Genomic DNA, 23,900 nt, shown 5'->3' with positions numbered 1-23,900 from the left:
CCCGACAGCCAGCGCAGCGTCATCACCCTTGACGTTTCTAACCTGATTCCCACCGTCTGGCAAGATGCCAAGCACCCACCACGGCCTAGGTACTTGTCACCTTTAAACCCGTCCAGCATCACCTGCACGATGTACTTCAAATATACTAACAGGTCGCTGTTACCTGTTATGCAGCTGGCAAAAACTACAAGGACGATGTTTCTTCTGGATCTAACAGCTTGGCCAACCAAGATCCTGGACCGAGGCATTGCTATGATCTTGTAAGCGTGTCTCTCTCTCTTGTATTGTTCTGTGCCTGCCAGCGTGCTTTGCTAGGATTTTCGACCAGTAATCCCTTTGTGCAGACAATGATTTCTACTACTAGCTGCTAAATTAGATATGTAGATGGCATACATGATACTACCTCGTACCTCCGTTCCTAAATATAAGTCTTTCTAGAGATTCCACTATAGGCTACATACGGAGCAAAATGAGTGAATCTACACTCGAAAATGCATCTATATACATCTGTATGTGGTTCATACTGGAATCTCTACATAGACATATATTTAGGAACAGAGGCAGTACATTACACAAAATTGTAGGTGGCATGTAGGAATTCCAGTACACTACATTAGGCTCCCTTAGAGTGCCTGCTAGTCCAGCACACAGAGTCATGGCTAGTTTGTGCTACGCACACAATCATTAATTGGTGGTTTAAATATGCGCAAGGGATATGCAATGTATTATCATGTAGAGATGTCTGAAATCAGCCGTGCCAACTTGCAGATTGGGTTACACAATGAAAAGGTACAAGATATATGTGGCAATTTCATGGAACATCGCAAAAAAAGGAGAGCCAGCGGTGAGCCTATACAGTGTGCTATGGTACGTCACTCCTCCATTGCAATCATCGTGACATGTTATTTGTATGTCAGTTCTATTGGCCAAGTTTCTTAAGGACAGTTATTACGAGTTATCCTAAGAAAATAAGCACCTGTGAATATAAGCTCCATGTAATAAGCCAACCAGTTCTTTTCATTGCGTTTTCAGCTTATCTTTGGTATGATAAGCGAAAAGTCTAGATTGCATTATATTTTTTCATTTTGCTGCCCATATGGAAATTAATTTGACTTGCAAACATCACAAATTGAACCCAGTGCAGTAATTAATATGATAGGAAAACAGACCATCACTATTTGCTCAAAATGCAAATACAAAGATACCATCTACTTGGCACAATCTACTTTGGTCAATGTTTTCCATAGAGATCCCATTTCCTAATTTAAACGAAAAAAGCATGACCCACATTTAAATGAAGAACAATTATTTATTGAAATTTGATGGTCCAAGTGGTTGGTTATTATCATATAGCAGCACCACCTGAAAGCATCATATAACAGCAGCAGCTCATAGCAACTCATCATACAGCAACAGCAGCAGTGTGCAATTCATCATATACCAGCAGCAGCTCATAGCAATTCATCATATAGCAGCAGCAGGAGCAGCTCATAGCAATTCATCATATTGCAGCAGCAGGAGCAGCTCATAGCAATTCATCATATAGCAGCAGCAGGAGCAGCTCATAGCAATTCATCATATAGCATCAACAGGGGCAGCTCATAGCAATTCATCATACAGCAGCAGCAGGAGCAGCTTATAGCAACTCATCATATAGCAGCAGCAGCAGCAGCTCATAGCAATTCATCATATAGCAGCAGCAGCAGCTCATAGCAATTCATCATATAGCAGCAGCAACTCATAGCAATTCATCATATAGCAGCAGCAGGAGCAGCTCATAGCAATGCATCATATAGCAGCAGCAGAAGCAGCTCATAGCAATTCATCGTATAGTGGATCAGAATGAAAATTTGGCAAAAAATCAGAGGAGATCCTCACCTTGTTGGATGAGCTCATCCTTCAACAGCACCTCAAGGCCACGGCCTGGGAGGTGGGGACGGGGAATAAGGTGCCTTCTGCCGCAGTGTGGCATTAGCCGTAGTTGTGCAGCGCCTGCCGGAGTAGTGTGTTGGACGAATCACAGTGGAGCAGCTGCTGGAGACCATGAGAATGAGGGGTGGCACCAGAGGGAGGAGCAGCCAGGGAGAATTGCCCCTACCCGCCGGCCATGTAGCCTAGCTGGACAGAGCATCGTCGAGGACCAGGCCAGATGGACCAGTGGCGACGGCTTGCTAGAGGAACCCTAGTGCTGCAAGCAGGGGATCGAGGTAGAGGGAAAGGGGAGAGGAGATGCAAGCGGGCAGGGCAATGAACGCTTGCGTGTTTGTTTTTACTTGAGGATGAGGTGTGACGCGGGCGTCACCAGTTGCATTTTGAGTGTAATATAGGCAGACAACAGAGTCATTTCACTTTTCCCCTTCCCTTTAATTTTTAGTGAGGTTCTACCCGAAACACCCCCCCTCCAAAGAGAAATTAGTTAAGCCCAAGCCCATAACTCAAAAATAACTTCTTTACATCTTTTATGGTTTATTTTGACAATAAGCCCTGAAAAGGCGGAATAGAACTGGCCCTTAACCTGCAATTCAATTGTGCGTGCAATGATGAATCACTCCTGCCTGCTATAGTGTACATTTAGGCATCATCATACATGGCATAACCTAATACATGTGCATTCCATTGTAGAATCTGGAATATGCAATGTTTATGTTAGTTCATACGTTGCACATGATGTTTAAATACCCCTTAAATCTGGTCAGTCAAGTGATGGTCTTTAAGCCTCCTTCTTTGCTTCTTTTCTTGATATGTAAGATTTGCTCACACATCTGTTCAATTGCTTGTTTGCATCAGCCAGCCATACTAGGTTGCTTTGATTACTTGCTGTTCTTGACCTAACACTCTAACAGAGCTTGTCAACGATTTAAACACTAAGGGCTACTGTAGTGGGACCTTTTCTAACTCATAGGTGACATAAAGGTTTGGCTGCACACTAAAGTAGGCTCTCCAAGAGTACCTGGAGATCCAGTTCGAAGGTATGCCTAGTTTTTACATAGTGCAGACATAGTAAATGCTCATTTCATTGTGTGCAAGTGCAAGAGATGCGGCATGTTTCATTATGTGTTCTTGTTTTGTTATAATCTCATCCTTTTGTGTTCACCGACTGGAAAGTATGCATATTTATCTTCCAAGGAGATGAGTAACTAGTTTGTGTCACCTTGCAGAGGGGGTGCAATGAAGATAAGATTGAGGATTTCCAAGTATAAGATGTTAGGAAGGAGCCTTGCAAGAGAAGTAGGAGCTGCGCTGAGCCTCTTCAACCTGTTAAGGTAAGTCACTGTATCCAACTCAACAGTTAAATTCCTTGTTTGTTTCAGGCATAGTTAATTTGCTCTTTTCAATTGCTTTATTTGTCCTCAGTTAATGAGATGCCCAAAGAATGATGCCTGATGTTGGGTACTTGTATAACTATTAGTTGGCATAATTAAAGGCCTTACCATTTAATTACTCTGCCGAAGTGTGCCTGAAGCTTTGAAGTCTATTAACCAACTATTATTGAATGAGGCTCATAATCTAGTTTATACTAGGCTAATGATTGCATAGTTTTGCTTGTTGTAGTATGTTTGTATGAAATCCTCTGCTGTTCATTATGCTCCCTAAGACTTTAATTGAGCTACAGAATGGCCAACTGCTTCCTTACTTCTACGCAACGTGCTGTCTAAATTTGTAACTTGTCTGTGTTTTGGATTAGGCCCCAACATCATGCTCCTCTGGTGAGCTAAGAGAGATTTCTGTATGCAGGCTGCACAGACTACCTTCTTTATAATTTTTAAAATATCACCTGCTTATGCTTCATGACGTGTAACATTATTGTTAGTCCTGTTTTGCCATGTACAAAATAGTCTGTCTTGCTCGCTTCACTGTTGTAACTATATTTTTGCCCTAGTCATGTGTACTTACAAAAACATTTCAGGATGAAGTGACATCAACACAAAGATCTGCGAGCAATGCGGCATGGCCGTTACCGAATGATTATGGATTGGAATTGGAATGTACTGATGTTCTCGACCATCAACTAGAGGTGGCAAGACAACGTGTACATGATTCTGAACGTACAATCAACAAGTTGAGACTGGACATGTAGGTATTAGATGCAGGAGTCAAAAAAATGAAACAAGACACTCAGGTAACAACGAAGGAATTGGAGATTTTGCAGACTGAAATTTGTGCTATCTAAATCCAGCCAATCCTATTTTCTGAAGAGATTATAGTTCAAATGGTAAGTTATGTTGATGCGCGTCCATGATGTATGAGCTGTATTTGCCCAGTGTATGTAATTTGTTGTTTGTGTATGCTTTATTATAACTGGTGTCGAACCATAATGCCCAGTGGGTATAATCGGCTGTAATTTCTTTATTGTATAGTGTAGGATTATTCTACGTTTCTATGTCTTAGTCTCTTTGTTGTATAGTGTATGTTTTTTAGAGGTGATAGTATAGAGTAGGATAATTCTTTGAATATGCTATATCATTCAAACGGGGGCCAACTCGCCCAAACGTTGTAGTGACCATGGCCCTCCACAGGCCGTACGTTCCATGGGCCATCTACGGGGCGGACGATCCCTGGCCTTCTATGTTGTCGGATTCGTGGGCCTTCTATGGGCTGTCGGATCCGTGGGCCTTCTATCGGCTGTCGGATCCATGGGCCTTGCATGGGCCAGCGGATCCATGGGCCTTCTATGGGCTGTCAGATCAATGGGCCTTCTATGGGCCGTCGGGTCAATGGGCCTTCTACGGGCCGTCTCATCTATGGGCCTTGTACAGGCCGTATAAGGGGCCGTAAACGAGCTAGAGTGGAAATCATACATTTTATGGGCTGACCATAACGGGCCGTTAATCGGCCGTATTTGATGATGCTATGAAAATGGCCCAACAGATTAACGGGCCACAAACGGGCCGACTGTATCCACGGGCTGAATTTGGCCCACAAGCAGAAAAGGCCTGTAACGGGCCGTAAGTAAACGAATGCTGGAAATGAGCCCAAGAATAAATGGGCCCTGAGAAGGCCAAAAGATAACATGGGCTGGAAACGGCCCAACGGTATAATGGGCCGTTAATGGGTATAACATGATACACTGTTCATTACGGGCCAGTTTTACCACGGGTAGTTAATGGGCTGAGGGTTACTAAGGGCCTCATATGGGCCGAAAGACGTCCTGGGCCATACATGGGCCGGAAGTTAAAACGGGCTGGAATTATATTGGACGGCCCAGATGACGCTACTGGGCCTAATTCGGATAGGCCGTAAACGGGCCCTGGGTTAGCGGGCTGTAAATGGGTTATATGCGAACAGACCGTTAACAGGCTTGCCGTGGGCCGGCCCGCCACCTTTTGACCAAGTCAAACGGGCCGACCTTTTCATAGGAATGGGCCTCTGTTGGGCCGTGCCACGTCGACGTATCATAGGCGCTTTGGGTCCAATGAGTGGATGACATCTGTCCCAATGGCGAGCCAACACGTGTTCCCTCCAGCCAATGATGATTTTACACGTGGAAAATCTCCATTGGTCGGGGTTGTTAACGGGTTATCGGATCCAAAACCGGACCCGATAGCTTAATGACGTTCCGTTACGGTGGATGCCACGTGTCGGTCACCCTACGAAAGCACTTCTGTGACGCGCGATTTATCGTCAGGGAAGTGGACACTTCCGTGATGATAATTTTGGTAATGTCATGGAACACTTCTACGACGGCACAGGTATGACTATCTTGATTCTGTCATAATTTTGTCATGGATGTACATGCATGACAGAAAACGTGACCTACTGTGACAAACACGTATCATCACGGAAGTATATTTTTTTGTAGTGATTCATGTGATCTGTTACCCTACGAATTTCCATTCTATCCGCGCGTTCATCAACATAAGCTCCTCAAGCTGTGTACATCTCTAAAATTCTACCGTCTCATAGGAGAACATTTTAAGAGGTCAAGCTTAACATAGACGATTGCGTAAATTAGCCAGACGTAAAAATATAATGGTGTACCTTTTTTTGCGAGGAATATATAATGGTGTATCTAACCAATCCAAGAAACCATTTGGACCCATCCAAAATAGCATTTTTTAAGGATAGCTTAGCACATCTCCACGTGGTTGGACTCAACAAGTAGTTACATTAGCATAGGTTACATGCTTATTTTTATTTTGGGACTCGTTAGAGTGTTTTCAAAAATTCCTGAAGAAAATTTGTAAGAGGATCACTTATGCAATATCACATATTGGTGGGATGACGGAGAGGATCAACATAAGATGCATTGGTTTGTTTGGTGGAAGATGTGTGTCCCTAGAAAAAGAGGTGGCATGAGATTCTGTGATATACAGAGTTTCAATCTAGCTATGCTTGCTAAGCAATGTTGGAGACTTGTTGAAAATTTTGACACTTTACGTGCCAGAGTGCTTTGTTCAAGATACTATCCAAGCGGTGATCTACTTAATTGCGATCTGAAGAAAGGCTTGTCATGTGTGTGGCAAAGTATATGGGGGAGGAGTACAAACTTTCAAAAAAGGACCTATGCATTTGGAATGATTGTTGGATCCCAAACAGTCCATTGACAAAGATTACCCCCATAATACTGCTTTGTGCCGTTCATTTACGATCCAACGGCCATGTTGCGCCGTTAGCATGTCACATCGTCACCGTCCATATCAGCCTATCATCATTCATTCATACGGAAGTTCCGCACCGCATGCTATGGAGAAACAATGAATTTTTTATATCACCACTTGGATTTTTTAGGGATTAATTAGTCGATACTCCAGCAGTATATCCCAGATTGACAAGATTCACCTTACATATATACTACGTAGGACAGCCGGATTATTCCAGTCTTTATTTCCTTTCATCGAGGAGATCACTCTTACCTTGCCTATAGCATGCAACCACGTACAACTGGCCGCTTACTACGCGCCCTAAATGCCTAACAAAAATAAACAGGACGCCACGATCGAGGTCCATGGAACCTGGACACAAGAACACGTAGAGCTAGCCAGGAGACGCTCCCCAGCCTCTGCTCATATAAACACGCACGCTCCCAAACTACCACGGAGTAGGCACGACCAGTACATATAGACCTAGCTAGGCAGGCCTGGATCGATCGGCCATTGGGCGCAATGAGCGAGATATCATCGTCGGCGGCGGCGGACGAGCGCGGGCTGGCGGGCGGCGGCAAGGGGCCGTCGACGGGGCCGGCGGCGTGGGAGACGTCCCCGGTGGAGGAGGTGCGGCTGACGGTGCCCGACGGCGACGACCCGACGCTGCCGGTGTGGACGTTCCGGATGTGGGCCATCGGGCTGCTGTCCTGCGCGCTCATGAGCTTCCTCAACCAGTTCTTCTCCTACCGGACGGAGCCGCTGGTGGTGACCCAGATCACGGTGCAGGTGGCGTCGCTGCCCGTGGGCCACTTCCTGGCCCGCGCGCTGCCCCGCCGCAAGTTCCACGTCGCCGGCCGGGAGTGGAGCCTCAACCCGGGGCCCTTCAGCATGAAGGAGCACGTGCTCATCTCCATCTTCGCCAACGCCGGCTTCGCCTTCGGCAACGGCAACGCCTACTCGGTGATGATCGTGGACATCATCCGCGCCTTCTACCGCCGCTCCATCTCCTTCCTCGCCGCATGGATCCTCATCATCACCACCCAGGTATGTATATCTGGATTCTCTCCGATGATGATTCCCATTGATTCATTAGCTAGCTAGCTGCTCCATTCGGATCCTGTGAGATGGATCAAATGAATCAAATGTTGGATGTGACGTCGTAGGTTCTTGGGTACGGGTGGGCGGGGCTGATGCGCAAGTACGTGGTGGAGCCGGCGCACATGTGGTGGCCCAGCACGCTCGTCCAGGTCTCGCTCTTCAGGTGAGCATGCACCGCCCTACCCTACTCCCTTCCATTTGGTTCATCATGGCTGTGTGCGTCGCTCGATGCAGAGACCGGGTTTATCCTCTTTTTTGAAAATGAAAGAAAACTCTCTTTGGTTTGTAATTTTTTTTCTTTTCTCTAAATCATCGTCGTCTAATTCTTGACGCTCCGATGAGTTTGTCCAAGAGGTGGTTGCAACTTCCCACATGGCGCCTAGGTAGAAATAGCACCAGGACGTTGCAACTTTACGTTTTATGGCACTGCGTCCCGGTTTCTCGATTTCTCGATCGGTGAAGTGGATAGAAGAGGTAGTGCCAGGAATAGGCTGCGCACATGGTATTGTCAGTCGTCACCAAGGTGCATAATTATTTGCTCCGGATTGGAGAATCTCACCCAACTTATTAGTATACACGGCCATCTCAATTGTCCATGAAATAACTACGGGCGACCGTATATATACCTCGTGTAGGCCTGCCACTCTTCCTTCTGGCAGCCATTTATTCTCATTTAGACTAGATGATTGCAACGGGGGGCATTCACATCCTAGTAGGGTAACATGTGAGCCTCTGCCTATATTAATATGTTTCTGTAAAAGAAGAAGATTCTACTCCGATTTGCTAAGCACTTATTTGGTAAACACTCCTTGACAAGTCAATCAGGGCCGGCCCTGTGTTTCGGGAGGCCCTAGGCGAACTCGGACCCCTGTGTTCTAAGTCCTAAGACCATATATGTATGCGTGTGCGTTATATATATAACTTATTAAGAGTAACTTTCAATCACACATCTTTACTTTAAAATTTGAGTACAATAATTCAATGATCCCATCAAGAACAATAGTAACCAAATTCGAAATGACTCTATCAACAACAATAATACTAAAAAGATCGCAAAATGAAACCCTAGACATGTACATAGAATGACAAAAAATTAATAGATTGGATTAGAAAATTTTAAAATTTTGTGCATACTGAAACTAGAGGATGGATCATGGAGGTATAGTTGAATACGTACATACTAAATAAAGAATAAATAAACTACTGGAATTGTCAAATTAGGGTTTGGGGATGGACAAGAACTGAGAAGCATGGATGGAAACGTTCAAACGTACTCACTTGTAGAATTTCAGCGATTGGAGACGGCCGCGTTGTAGACTTCAAGACTTGCAGTCGGGTGTATACTTGTATAGGTATTGTCGTGGTGCCGCCTTGCCGGATGCCGGATGGCCGGGCTGCCGGACTGCCATGCGGCGTCGGCGCTCGCAGCTCCAGCGGGCAGCGGCGGCTGAGGCGAGGGCGACGCGGCAAGGCACCGAGCGAGGAAGGCGACGGGCGTCACGGGCGACGAAAAACGAGCAGTCGTGTGCCTGGCAACTGGCGTGTGTCACCGCGCATGACGCTTCGTGTTTGCTAATCGATCAAGGGTAGCTAGCTAGCTATCTGATGGGCCTCTTTTTTCTTTTCTTTAATTATTATTTTATATTTTTTACATGTTTTTTGCTGGGCTATAGTATATATAAATACTCCATCATGGGCCCCTCCCTCGCCTGGGCCCTGGGCCGTCGCCCCGTCGGCCATACCCCAGGGCCGGCCCTGAAGTCAATAGGAGGTGGTGCAGTTGAGACAGTTTTAGGAAAAACGGATGGAAAAAAATCCACAGATAAGATGAAAAGACACTCGTTTTCAAATCTACTACTCTTATAAAAAGCAGAATTGATGATAATGGCGTGCCTGCCATGCTGCAATATAGGTCGTCCGATTTATATCTGATGGATAAGAAGCAAACTATGGCAATTTTGAAAAAAGATACCCACACCCATCTTCACATTGCAACCAAGGCCTTCCCTCGTTCATCATTTTCTTCCACAAAATAAACTACTCATACAAATGCATCTTGATATTCCGTGCAACGCACACTCCTTTTCCAACTCAAAATATTTTTATAAATAAAAACACTTTTTTTAGAACCTAAATAAAAAACTGACACTCGTTTGCTTCTTTAAACCAACCTGCAACTTTAGCTTGGCTGACCTGGGCCCTGGGCGCCCTGGAAGTTTTTCTTACGCCACATAGGCTTTAGTTTCGGCCCGGGACACAGCCCAACTCTAGCCCACTAAGCACAAGGCACGAGGGCCCAAAACCGACAGGCGCTCGCTCCCACGCCCACGCGACCTAGCTCTCGTCCGCCCCCGCACCCAGGAGCCCCCGCCGGCGGCCACCGCCTCTGCTGCGCCGCCGGCCCGTCGCCCTCCCCTGCTCCTCGTGCCTGCTCGCTGCTCCGCCTCCGCCCCTTCCCTGCCACCCCCATCCCGGGCGGCACCGGGGTAGTGCACCCCGCCCCTCTCTGGCCTCTGCCCCTGCCGCCGGACTGCGCCGCGAAGCCGAGGGGGAGCGCCGACTGGTGGTCTCGCGCAAGCGCAGGAGCTTCTTAAGGTTTCTCATACAGCTCGCCTGCAGCTCTGGACATGGGCATGGTAATCTCTAAACTGATGCATAATTGAGCTGAAACTGAATCAGGGGACTGAACTGAACTGAAATGTAGCATGCTTATATGTCTAGAATTTAACTCAAATTGATCCTCACACATGGCTGCGACCCTGCTGCTTTTACTGAACTAGAGCACTGCGTATCCTGGCGACTAGCTAGTAAACAATCGTCGTGGCAACCTAACCAATTGTTCTCTGGTCCTAGGCTCGTAGCTAGTGTTTCATACAGAGGATGGCTTATTAACATGGTAAACAGCCGGGCCATGTGACCAAGGGTTTTCACTTTCGAAACCAATTTTTTTTCGCTCACCCTCGAAAGCACCGAAATTTCGGAAATTTCGAAAACCATTTTGAGCAAATTAACGAAATTTTTAATTAAATTTGAACAAATTCAAACACAAAGTATTGAATAAGTAGCTTTTTAGCACGAATTTTTCACCAGAACCCGTCTATACGAATGGTGCGATCACTACTTCAGCAGTAACATAATTTTTGTAGATCCAGGTTCGAATCCCAGTGACATAATTTTTTTGTCAAATTTTCGTATAGCAGGAATAGTAAAGTAGTACAAATAAAATATGCGCCGCTGGGATTCGAACCGAGGCCCTAAAGTGTGCAATAACACCAGCCTACCACTCTGCTAAGCATTTGAATACAACTAAGTTAGATTCCAGCTCTCTCTTATACGTTTAATTTTAAAATACCGAAATAATTTAAACGAAACGTATATGTTTCGAGGACCCTCGAAATGAGCGAAATTTCGAGAAATTTCGTCGAAAGTGAAAACTATGGCCCTTGATAGAATGGTAACATGGTGACGTGCTTCTATGATTCGCTGTTTATGTATATTTATAATAGTGCCATCAATTGTTCAAGAAATTCAAGATCCAGAACATTCAACTTGTGTTGTAGAGGTAGAATGGCATGCTAATCTAATGTTTCTACTTATATTTGTATGTGCTCAGTTTTTCCAAAACTTCTAGATGAATGATGATCGGTGAATCATTTTGTTTACATGGCAACCTTTCGCATCAATATGTCATTTTGGTAGTCACTCTGTATGACGTAGCAATGACACTAACAGAACCTTTGGATGTACCAGGACACTGCACGAGAAGGAGGAATTTACCGGGGGCTCACGGCAGATGTCCCGCTCCAAGTTCTTCCTGGTGGTGCTCATCTGCAGCTTCGTGTGGGCCTTTGTGCCGGGCTACCTCTTCCAGTCACTCACCTCCATCTCGTGGGTGTGCTGGGTCTTCTCCAAGTCCGTCACGGCGCAGCAGCTTGGCTCAGGCATGAAGGGCCTGGGTCTCGGGGCTTTCACGCTCGACTGGACCGCCGTCTCCTCCTTCCTCTTCAGCCCGCTCATCTCGCCCTTCTTCGCCACCGTCAACGTCCTCGTTGGCTACGTCTTGTTCATTTATGTGGTGATGCCCACGGCGTATTGGGGGATGAACCTGTACAACGCCAAGACGTTCCCCATATTCTCCTCTCACCTCTTCGCCTCCAATGGGTCGCCCTATAAGATCGCCGACATTGTGAACCAGCAGTTCCAGCTTGACACGGAGGCGTACGACAAGCTCGGACGCATAAACCTCAGCATCTTTTTTGCAATCTCATATGGCTTCAACTTTGCCACCATTGCCGCAACCATCACGCACGTCGGCTTCTTCTACGGCAAGTAAGTGAAGCTTCTTTTTTCTTTTATTCTGTCTGTCTGTACATTAATAAACCGAGACAAGTCAGAGGTGAATGATTACATGAGGTTTCTGAACTGAAAGGTACACGTGTGCAAATTTTGTGCAGGGAGATCTACCACCGGTTCCGAGCTTCACAGCAGGAGGAGCCTGACGTCCACACAAAGCTAATGAGGAAGTACGAGGACATACCAGCGTGGTGGTTCTACTCTGTGACGGCATTGTCGATGATAGTGTCCCTCATCCTCTGCACCGTCCTCAAGGACCAGGTTCAGCTCCCATGGTGGGGCTTCCTCTTTGCCTGTGCCATGGCCTTCACCTTCACGCTACCCGTAAGCATCATTTCTGCAACCACTAACCAGGCAAGTCTATTTCAACAATTTTAATGCCTCTTCTTCATTTATCCCGCATGTCCTCTCATGATTAATTTCTGCAACAAAAGAAAAAAAACTGACAAAAGCCTTGGAAACTTGATGCGCAGACGCCTGGTCTGAATGTCATCACTGAGTATGTCATGGGGCTAATAATGCCTGGATACCCCATCGCCAACGTCTGCTTCAAGGTGTACGGCTACATCAGCATGTCGCAGGCAATCTCCTTCCTCGCAGACTTCAAGCTTGGACACTATATGAAGATACCTCCCAAATCAATGTTCATTGTTCAGGTAATTAATTGATCTTCCTTCTCACCTTTGTAAAGCCAATGAGTGATGTATAGAAACATAGAGTTTACTGACATCCCTGTAATTTATGCATGCAGTTTGTCGGTACAGTGGTGGCCGGGACTGTCAACCTCATCGTCGGATGGTGGCTACTTGGCTCGGTTGAGAACATCTGCCAGGACCAACTGCTCCCACCAAACAGCCCATGGACATGCCCCAACGACCGTGTCTTCTTCGACGCATCGGTCATCTGGGGCCTTGTTGGCCCGAATCGCATTTTCGGGTCAAATGGCAACTACATAGCCCTCAACTGGTTCTTCCTCTTTGGCGCGGCAGGCCCTGTCATCGTGTACATCCTCCACAGGATATTCCCCACTCACAAGTGGATACTACTCATCAACATTCCGGTGCTCACTGGCGCTACGGCCTTAATGCCGCCAGCGTCGACCCTAAACTTCAACTCGTGGCTGCTCTACGGCATCATCTTCAACTTCTTTGTGTTCCGGTACCGCAAGAAGTGGTGGCAGAGGTACAACTACATCCTCTCTGCTGGGCTCGATGCGGGCGCCGCGTTCATGGGGGTGCTGCTCTACTTCACGCTGACCATGGAGAACCGGACAATCAAGTGGTGGGGCACGGGCGGCGAGCACTGCCCTCTGGCCTCATGCCCCACTGCTAAAGGGGTAGACCTGGGACCAGACAGTGTCTGCCCTGTGTTCTAAGCTGGAGTAAATATCTTTCATGCCTCAAGGCAGAGAGCTGCAAGATTAGTCATTATCCACTCCGGTTGTCTTAATGTCATACTATTACAGATTTCTATATATGTGTAAAGATCGTAGCCAAGTGCACAAAAGGCAAAAAACTATCAGCAGCTTTGGTGCGGTAATCAGTCATTTGGGCAATGCGTGCTAGACTCGTAATGTTATAACTTGGCACATGTTGCAAGTTGCAACACTACCTTTTATAGATCTCAATGAATTGTCGAACTGTAACACAAACTGTTCATCATCAGCATTCGATCAGTGGTTGCAAGTCGAACGCACAATTTAAAGTCACCATGACAGTTTGTTTCCGCTGGTTTTGCGGTATATTTATGCTTTCTACTGTATATATGAAGAAACAGCTTGGCAACAAATGGTTTTACTTGAAAAGATAGCACCAAAGTAATGCTGTAAGTAGCTCGGCAACTGCTGGGCTTGAGGGGTGGTGGCTATGGTTTGTTTAAGCGAAGCTGGCTTTGTTTGGTTAAAAGAAATTGGACTTCGGATTTTCATGCAGTAGTTAACGCGTGTTAGAGTAAAACAGATTAAAATGAAGCGAATGGACGATCAAACCTGAGTTCTATTGATTCCCAAGTGTATATGCATCCAAGATAGATGGGAAGAAGAGTTGCATGCTAGGAGGTATCCCTCCACTATAGGTGCCTTTTGACAATAGAGAAAATGCCTCCTTGATAACTCGTACGAGGAAAAACTTTAAAGAAGGATAAAACTCATTGGTGAATTTAGAGAACAATAAATATGCTTTGTATATTTTTCTTTAAAAACTCTAGTGGGGAAAATTGAAAGTATGGCATATATCGCCCCACTAAAACCTTTTATGAGCAACTCCGAGAGAATACTCATAAGGGAAAAGGAGAAAACTCATAAGGGAAAAGGGTACGGTCTGATATGCCATTGAAAACTCGTTTAAATTTTAGTGGTTGGTTGTCAGAATCGTGATTCTGAATCGGATCGGACCTCCGATGGCAGGATCGCAAATCATAGAATCTTCACTATTAGGATCGTAAAAACGTAGAATCAAATGTGTTAGTTTGGATCGTAAAGTCATAAAATCGTACAACAGAATCGCGATTTTGACAACCTACTGGAACAAATATAAGAAGAAAGGACAGGGCATATGATGGTAATTGTCTCTTTGGTAACTTATTTGAGAAAACCTTGAAAGGATAAAACTCATTGGTAACTTTAGAGGACAATTAATATGCCTCGTATACATCCGCTAAAAAACCCCAATGAGGAAAATAGGAGGTATTTCATATATTTTTGTGTTGATAACCTTGATCTCATTAAAAACCTTGATGATAACCTTCAGAGTAAACTCATAACTGAAAACATGGTGTTATATAATGTTCAAATATGTTATAGTTCAGAAAGAACGCCCCTGATCGTTGTAATTTTGGGGCAATATGCTTAGTGATATTGCTTCTTCTATGACCTGTTTGCATGTGGGCAACACAAGCGACATTACATTTGTTCAACGGAAGCAATGCCACATGATCATTGTATGTGGATCATCATCTTGAGAAACTACAAGAATACAAGTAATGTATCATACATCAGAATAGTTACAGTTAAAAGTGCGTACAACCTGACAAATTGTATGTAACACAAATGTTCTAGTGTTCATGGTCACTTCATTAGCATTCAGTGATAGCAAGTTGAACACACAATTTTAAGTCGTGACGACAGTTTGTTTCCGATGGTTTCACGGTATATTTATGCTTTGTAGATACTAGCAAAAGGGCCCGTGCGTTGCAACGGGGTTCAAATCAAGGTACTAAGATCATATAATGTATAGCCCACCTTGTTTATTCAAAATCAAATAAAACTGACCACTGGTTGCACTTAACAGTTATTCATGCTAATATAATACATTTACTTGATGGCTTACATGAGACAAGCTTTAGAGGCAACAGTTTATTCCAAAAATCTTGGTTTAAATTTAGCATTTGAAACTTTCATTATTCGTCGCATAAATACAAATTGTGACTCTGTTTTTGTTTGGGATTTTCATTTTAGACAAACAATACATTAACCATTAAATTAGAAATTGTTCTTCTGAAATTAGTATGACATGTGACTGCTCCAGCAGAATACATAAACCAATTTAATTTAAATAACACAACAAACAATTACAAAAAACAGGTGGGCTGCTTAGCCATGTAATCTACGATCTGCCTTGAGTTGTACTGCAAATATCTTGTATGCATATCCTGAAACAAAGCATTATCAATAAACTTTAGTATCTTGGATGAAAAATTATGGAGGTATATACAATAAAGTAAGTTCAGTACTGACTTGAGAGCCATTTTCTATAACTGGTAGGCTTAGTAGTTGGTAAGAAACTCCTTTTTTTAGTTAGAGAAAAGGTATGTAAAACTCCTAAAGTTAGCGAGTGTTGTCAGCTAGCATCATGGCCATCTTTGCTTGCATCCATCCCTCGAACATGCTACTGTGTAGTACGAAATAAATAAATTTTGATGAACGGAGAGTAAATAATGTGAACAAATGTGTTAGGCATAATATATAATCAATCAAAAGCATCATGGTCAATGTAAATGTATGAAATTCTGTCTACACACTTCGCATACCATTCTCTTTGTACACATTTTGCATACCATTCTCTGTGTCATCCCGTCTCACCTACACTGTTTTGTATCCTGCCAAAATCTTATCCATCAAAATTTATCCCATAGCAATATCTAGCCCTTTGTTGTTAAATTGCTAAAAAAACAACTTGGCTAAGCCCTCAACGGTGCTGGTCTGCGTACCAAGAAGATGATGGTGCTTGACAACATTCAAAGTCGGTTATTGGGCCGCACAATTGCCTCTGACTCAGAACACAGCGAAGATAAGGAGGCCAGCCACGAAGTTTGCGATGGTGGAACCGTGAGCGTGGTGCTCGGGTTGCCCATGGTGAACATACCTCAACATGCAGATATAGAACTATAAATATCCTGATTTGCTCATCGCTATCTTCAACAGTGTCATCGATTATGTGCCAAAGCTAGCAGGTCTCATCTACCACTGCTACAACGGCGACCGCGAGTCCGTGGCTACATGCATACTGCATGGCCAGTAGTCCCGCACTACAATCCATCATGCAGTGCTGACCAACAGCAGCACATGTGTGAATCGATTAGAGTAGGATCTGGGAGGCGTGATTTACATCCAGAAAAAACTCGCCGCCACTTAGATCGAAGTTAGTGGTTGGAGTTTGGAGATATTTGTTGTTGTGTAGCTGAGGGGAGGAGGATTGCTAGTTGTGTGGAACGAACAGGAATCAGATTTTTTGATGTTAATTGTGCAGCCCAAAATCCACGGACGTTGAAGTCATGCATGAGCAGCAGAAGCACCTTACAGGAAACTACTTGTGAGCACCGTGCTGTCATGGGCCATCGGCTAGGGCCATGCCCCGCACTCCTCCGGCTTGGGATCTCCTTCCCCAAAGAGAAGGTCCGCCAGATCAGAAACCACTCCTCAAAAGAACCGGCGTCTAGTTGTCGGTCCAGACCAAGGCTTAGGCAGCCAATGACGCTATAAATCCTTTACAAAAATCCATAATCTCGTCGACGACTCCAAAGAAATAGCCACCAAGGATGTTGTGGCCGTCTTCGCCGGCCCATCGCCTCGAGGGGCTGGAGCAGCCATCCGTGGCTCGAAGCTTGCCGCCACCGCTCGCTGTCGTCTGTGCACCACCGCTCTGCCCCCTGCGCCGTGTCTTCATCTGAGGCCCTCCGAGCACCGCCGCCAAAGTACCCGACCCCCGCATGTCCGCGGCGATTCCGTGCCCAAGACCCACCTCCTATCTTCTTCCTCATGCACGGCAACAGGCCCTCCCAAATATTTCCTCCATCTGGCCGACGAGCTGGGCACTTCCTCGTCCCTTACCTCTGGCCGCCGCCTCCCCTCCTGTTTTTATATGTAGGCATGGTAGGTTGATCTCGATGGATGTCAACTCGGTCCCGTCTCGTGTCCTTGACCAACAGCTTTTTCCTGTTCCCTCTTGATTAATAACAGGAACAATGGAAAACCGGATTATAGTAAACGTACGTACCAAAAACTTATGGGTGGCATTGCTCCGGACGGAACAGTCGTGCGTGGCGGGCCACATGATCACATGAATAGTACCACCTCGGATGTAGAAAATAATATAGGTGAAAAAAACTGAAAGCGTAAATTCACGGAAAGAAGCGTATTGTGACGGTGAACCCACGGAGTCAATTCGTGCTTTATTATTAGGGATAGATACATGAAGAAGCAGCGGCCAATGGTTTCAGATAGCACCAAAGTAATGCCATAAGGACAATATGTAAGTAGTAGTAACGCCATAAGGAGGACATTTACTTTGTAAGTAGTTGTCGACTAAAACCACAACGCCGTAGAGGTGGTGGCTAGGGTTTGTGCAAGGGATCGACAATGTATGCCAAATTCACTTTGAGGCTATCGAAATAGTTCCCGCATATTGTGTGATTGTGGCCAATTTATGGGAACCGAAGTATGTAGCTGCCTTGATGCCAAATCAACGAATGAAGTAAAAGAACATGAGTTAGAGTGAGCTTGGTGTGTGTGCCCTTGTGAGCAAGAGAGGTTGAGAGAGATGAGAAATTCTGGTGCGACACCTTTATGCACCATTCATACAACATTTGCCACCATACACATAGTGTATGTCAACTTACTAGTGCCATCTTTTGGCACCACATTGTGAAGGCAGTGTCAAATTTGAGAAAATAGAGAACCGGAGCATCCTCTGGCTCTGATGCCAAACTCTTAACGCACTAGATTAATACTCCCTCCTTCCATCTATATAGGGCCTAATGCATTTTTCGAGGCTAACTTTGATCAAATATTAGAGCAATAATATATGACATGCAACTTACACAAAGCACACCGTTAAATTCGTGTGTGAAAGGAGCTTTCAATGATATAATTTTCACATTGTGCATGTCATGTAGTATTAATTTTGTCAATAGTCAAAGGCGGTCTTAAAAAACGCATTAGGCCCTATATAGATGGAAGGAGGGAGTAGTTTTAATTCAACTATCTACGGCAAACTGCCATCACATAATGTCACTTTATTCCATGGTGGGCCCTATAGGTAAAATAATACAAGAATGTTGACGCTCTCACGTAATAGTGCTTGCACGACGCGCCATCGGTAGTCTGATCGCCACGTGAATCTCCACACACGGATGACATTCACTCATGAGCTTCACCAGCGCGACGCAAATCTCATCCGTTCAATCAGGTGAACGGTCGCCACATCGTCGCGTCCTCACGTAAGCGCAAGGGAAAGGACCGATGACTCCTCATCATAGCGACCGCTTCCTCCCCTCATGCAACAATGATGAAGGCGATGCCTCCTCGCCGTTGCCGCTGCTCCCTGCACCCAGTCAACAGCTAGTAGTTGTTCATGATTTTTTTTTAAATGTGTCGACAAATTAAAGAAATCCATGTAATTTTAATAGGTGCTTGCACATGTTAGAAAATATTGATGGAATTTTAAATATTATTCACCCATTTTTTCTAAATATTCATGTAATTTTCACAAGTGTTTACACATTAAAAATTATTCATGTAAATTAAAAACGTTCTTGCATTTTGAAAATACTCATGTAATAAAACCTAATTATTTATGTGTTTTTAAGATAATATCCGTGTAATTTTACAAGGTGTTCATGATTTTTTCCCTTTTTTAAAATGTTCAAGAATTTTTAAAAATAAATTTACTATTAAATAAATCCATGTCATTTGAAGAATATTCATGCAATTTTAAATAATGTTCACACTTAAAAAAATATTCATTTAATTTGAACAGGTGTTCACGCATTTAAAAAGTATTGTTGTACTTTAACAAGTGTTCACACATTTGAATAAAATGCTCATGTAACCAAAATAAGGTTTTATGTATTTTAAATAATATCCTTGTAATTTCAAAAGGTGTTCATGTCTATTTAAAAATGTTAATATAACTGTAAAAGTCCTCACACATTATTATCCCTCCGATCATACTAAAGTAGCGTCAATTAATTTAGATCGAAGGGAGTAGTACATTTTTCATTTTTTTATGCGTACTATAATCCGACGGTGCTCCAAGATATTTTGTGATGCATCTCACACGGTTGGTGATAATAAACTGTGTGGGATCTACTTGATTTTTCGTCTTGATTTGTATTACATAATGGGATCACAACGGCAATGTACGCTGTTTGAATTGCTAGACCTTTTATCTGTAGTGAACATGCAACTATATGTGTGTCGTAAAAAAAATTGGAATTATTCAGGGTTCGTTTCGAAATTTTATACATTAAATTGGTTTTCTAGCCATTTCAGGTGCACAATTCAAAATTAAAGCACATGCACATGGTCCGGTGCACCAACATGGGTTGTAAAATCATATATGTGTCCATGGGTTTATGCTTACGTCTCATGCAAGAAATGGGGATGAATTTCAAACACCACGGCACCGTGGCTCTCCGGCAAATGTTGAGGTACTTGCTTTTGTAATTCTAGTAAATCCAAAACCCGTCTGAAATTCATGAACCTTGGCATGCTATCATGGAATGGCATTAACATGCTGGGGTAAAAAATATTGTATCATTTGGCGCAGGTTGTGGTATAAGCTTCTCACAAACAAGAGCTTCTCACAAGAAAGCCTCATGGTTCCGTTAGGGAAACGTGTCACTTTTGTGGACAAAACGATATTCGTTGCCTCTTCTTCATTTCAATTTTTTTCCTAGTGTCAACATAGAACAACAGGAGTGTTGTGTTAAATTTTGGATTTTTTCGGGGATCATTTGGACATTTCTATACGTTAATTGAGTTTTCGAGACATTTATGTGCATAACTCAAAATTGAACTACATGCACGTGCTCCATCCATAAAAAACGGGTTGCAAAATCAAATGTTTGTCCTTGGTTGCAAGATTAGGTCACATGCAAGAAATGAGAACGAATGTCAAACAGCTTGACACTGTCGCTCGGCCGGTAACATTGAGATACATGGTTTTAAAATTCTAGTAAATCAAAAACTCGTATTAAATTCATGAAACTTGACATGATATGATGGAACGGCAGCTACATTGCCGTGGTAAAAATATCGTCCCATTTGGGGCTAGTGTGGGTATAAGCTTCTCGCAAACCAGAGCTTCTTTCACAACAAGCCTGATGGTTTCGGTAGGGTACGTGCCACCTTGGGGGACGAAACGATATCTGTTGCCTCTTATTGCTTTCAAAAAATTTCTCGTGTCAACATAGAACAACAGGAGTGTTGTGTCAATTTTTGGGATTTTTCGGGGTTCGTTTGAACATTTTTATGCATTAATTTAGTTTTCAATGCATTTATGTGCATAATTCAAATTTGAACTATATGCACATGCTCTAATGCATATAAATTGGTTAAAAATTCAAATTGCCCTTGGTTGCATGCTTAGGTCCAATGCAAAATATGGGAATGAATGTCAAACACCCTGCCACGGTCACTCGGTCGTAAACATTGAGATACCTGGTTTTAAATTCTACTAAATTCAAAGCTCGTCTGAAATTCATGAAACTTCGCATGCTATCATGGAGCGGCATCAACATGCCTTGGTAATTTTTTTGTCACATTTGGGGCAGGTTTAGGGATATGCTTCTCACAAACCAGAGCTTCTCACAACAAGCCTAATGGTTTCAGTAGGGAACGTCCCATCTTTGGGGACGAAACGATATCCATTGCCTCTTATTGCTTTCAAATTTTTCTCGTGTCAACATAGAACAACAGGAGTGTCGTGTCAATTTTTGGGATTTTTGGGGGTTCGTTTGGACATTTTTATGCATCAATTGAGTCTTCAATGCATTTATGTGCATAATTCAAATTTAAATTACATGCACATGCTCTAATGCATATAAATTGGATGAAAATTCAAATTTGTGCCCTTGGTTGCATGCTTAGGTCCCATGCAAGAAATGGGAACGAATGTCAAACACCCTGCCACGGTCACTCGGCCGCAAACATTGAGATACCTGGTTTTTAAATTCTAGTAATCGAAAGCTCGTCTAAAATTCATGAAACTTGGCATGCTATCATGGAGCGGCATCAACATGCCGTGGTAAAAAATATCGTCCCATTTGGGGCAGGTGTGGGGATATGCTTCTCACAACAAGTCTGATGGTTTCGGTAGGGAACGTCGACCTTTGGGGGCGAAACGATATCCATTGCCTCTTATTGCTTTCAAAAAATTTCTCGTGTCAACATAGAACAACAGGAGTGTTGTGTCAATGTTTGGGATTTTTCGGGGTTCGTTTGGACATTTTTATGCATTAACTTAGTTTTCAATGCATTTATGTGCATAATTCAAATTTGAACTACATGCACATGCTCTAATGCATATAAATTGGTTGGAAATTCAAATTTGTGCCCTTGGTTGCATGTTTAGGTCCCATGCAAGAAATGGGAATGAATGTCAAACACCCTGCCACGGTCACTCGGCCGCAAACATTGAGATAGCTTGTTTTTAAATTCTACTAAATCCAAAGCTCGTCTGAAATTCATGAAACTTGGCATGCTATCATGGAGCGGCATCAACATGCTGTGGTAAATTTTCTGTCCCATTTGGGGGAGGTTTGGGGATATGCTTCTCACAAACCGGAGTTTCTCACAACAAGCCTGATGGTTTCGGTAGGGAACATCCCACCTTTGGGGATGAAACGATATCCATTGCCTCTTATTGCTTTCAATTTTTTTTCTCGTGTCAACATAGAACAACATGAGTGTTGTGTCAATTTTTGGGATTTTTCGGGGTTCGTTTGGCCATTTTTATGCATTAATTGAGTTTTCAATGCATTTATGTGCATAATTCAAATTTGAAATACATGCACATGCTCTAATGCATATAAATTTGTTAAAAATTTAAATTTGTGCCCTTGGTTGCATGCTTAGGTCCCATGCAAGAAATGGGTATGAATGTCAAACACCCTGCCACGGTCACTCGGCCGCAAACATTGAGATAGCTGGTTTTTAAATTCTAGTAAATCCAAAGCTCGTCTGAAATTCATGAAACTTGGCATGCTATCATGGAGCGGCATCAACATGTCGTGGTAAATTTTTTGTCCCATTTAGGACAGGTTTGGGGATATGCTTCTCACAAACCAGAGCTTCTCACAACAAGCCCGATGGTTTCAATAGGGAACGTCCACCTTTGGGGACGAAACGACATCCATTGCCTCTTATTGCTTTCAAAAAAATTCTCGTGTCAACATAGAACAACAGGAGTGTTGTGTCAATTTTTGGGATTTTTCGGTGTTCGTTTGGACATTTTTATGCATTAATTGAGTTTTTAATGCATTTATGTGCATAATTCAAATTTGAACTACATGCACATGCTCTAATGCATATAAATTGGTTGAAAAATCAAATCTGTGTCCTTGGGTGCATGCCTAGGTCCCATGCAAGAAATGTTAATTAATTTCAAGCACCAGGCACCGTTGATTGCCGGGAAAATGTTGAGATACTTTGTTTTTAAATTCTAGTAAATCCAAAACTCGTATGAAATTCATGAAACTTGGCATGCTATCATGGAATGGCACCCGACATGTTGTGGTATTTTTCGTGTCTATTTTGAGAGAAGGCGCACTCGAATAACAGCCAACAAAGGCATTTTGAAAAAATAGCTGCCACTTTAATATCTCAAACGTTTGTATAATTCAAATCCCGTGCGTTCTATTAACCATTCACGTGACGCCACATGTCTTCATTTTAATGGCTATAGGAGGTGTCGTGCGGACAGCTGCTTGACCTTGACTGAACGAGAGGCGTGCGAGCGGATTCCGGTGCGCAGGCTGACCGAGAGGCGTGCAAGCTGTCCTCCAATGCGCAGGCTCTCCGGGAAGCATGCAAGCTGTACCCTGCGCAGCCTCACTGGGAAGCGAGCCCTTTGACTTCCATGGATGCCCGCCTTCCTCTTCATTAATGGCGCCTGAGCCGTTGTTTAATACGGGCGGCCTTACTATTCGCCTCCCATTCCCCTCCCTCCCGCAGACCTCCACCAACGCCATGGCGCAGAATGATCATCTGCCACTAGTCTTCAATTTGGTGAAGTCAACTCCGAGCATTGACGGGCTGGTCGCCGAGCACTATCGCAGAGCTGGAAGCCGCGGGCGTCAGCGAGGTCTCCGCGGACCCGCGCGAGCTCGTGTACATGCCAGCGCCAGCGCCCGTGCCCGTGCGCGCCCCTCCACCCACCGTGGCGCCGGCCCCCGTGCGTTTGGCTGCACCCGCCGCGCCCGTGCCCGTGCCCCTGCCCGTGCACGCCCCGCCACCGGTCCCCGTGCGTTTGGCTGCACCCGCCACGCCCGTGCCCGTGCGCACTCCCCCCTCAGCGGCATGGGACGTTGTCGTCGACCGCTACCTCTCAGCGCGCCAGTTGCCGTCCTCCCGTGCCCCGCCCGCGA

The 23,900-nt window shown here is 44.3% G+C and overlaps 1 protein-coding gene across 1 annotated transcript; it reads left to right on the top strand.

The window, feature by feature from the left end:
- The first annotated feature begins 7,079 nt into the window (after positions 1-7,079).
- On the top strand, positions 7,080-13,667 carry LOC109737911 (oligopeptide transporter 4). The gene is made up of 6 exons (XM_020297031.4): positions 7,080-7,628; positions 7,748-7,845; positions 11,433-12,011; positions 12,137-12,389; positions 12,509-12,691; positions 12,787-13,667. The coding sequence occupies exons 1-6, from the start codon at positions 7,104-7,106 to the stop codon at positions 13,408-13,410; spliced, it is 2,262 nt and encodes a 753-aa protein (XP_020152620.2). The 5' UTR covers positions 7,080-7,103; the 3' UTR covers positions 13,411-13,667.
- Positions 13,668-23,900: the final 10,233 nt, after the last annotated feature.

This window comes from Aegilops tauschii, chromosome 7, assembly GCF_002575655.3.
Source record: "Aegilops tauschii subsp. strangulata cultivar AL8/78 chromosome 7, Aet v6.0, whole genome shotgun sequence".
NCBI classification, from domain to species: domain Eukaryota; kingdom Viridiplantae; phylum Streptophyta; class Magnoliopsida; order Poales; family Poaceae; genus Aegilops; species Aegilops tauschii.
The sequence above is the reverse complement of the archived record's forward strand: the minus strand, read 5'-3'. Positions and strand labels throughout refer to the sequence as shown.

Bases quoted from the DNA above. Each gene is read 5' to 3' on its own strand.
- LOC109737911 (XM_020297031.4), top strand. From the start codon at position 7,104: ATGAGCGAGATATCATCGTCGGCGGCGGCGGACGAGCGCGGGCTGGCG. The intron at 7,629-7,747 runs GTATGTATATCT...GTGACGTCGTAG, and splicing joins TCCTCATCATCACCACCCAG to GTTCTTGGGTACGGGTGGGC. The intron at 12,692-12,786 runs GTAATTAATTGA...TTATGCATGCAG, and splicing joins AATCAATGTTCATTGTTCAG to TTTGTCGGTACAGTGGTGGC.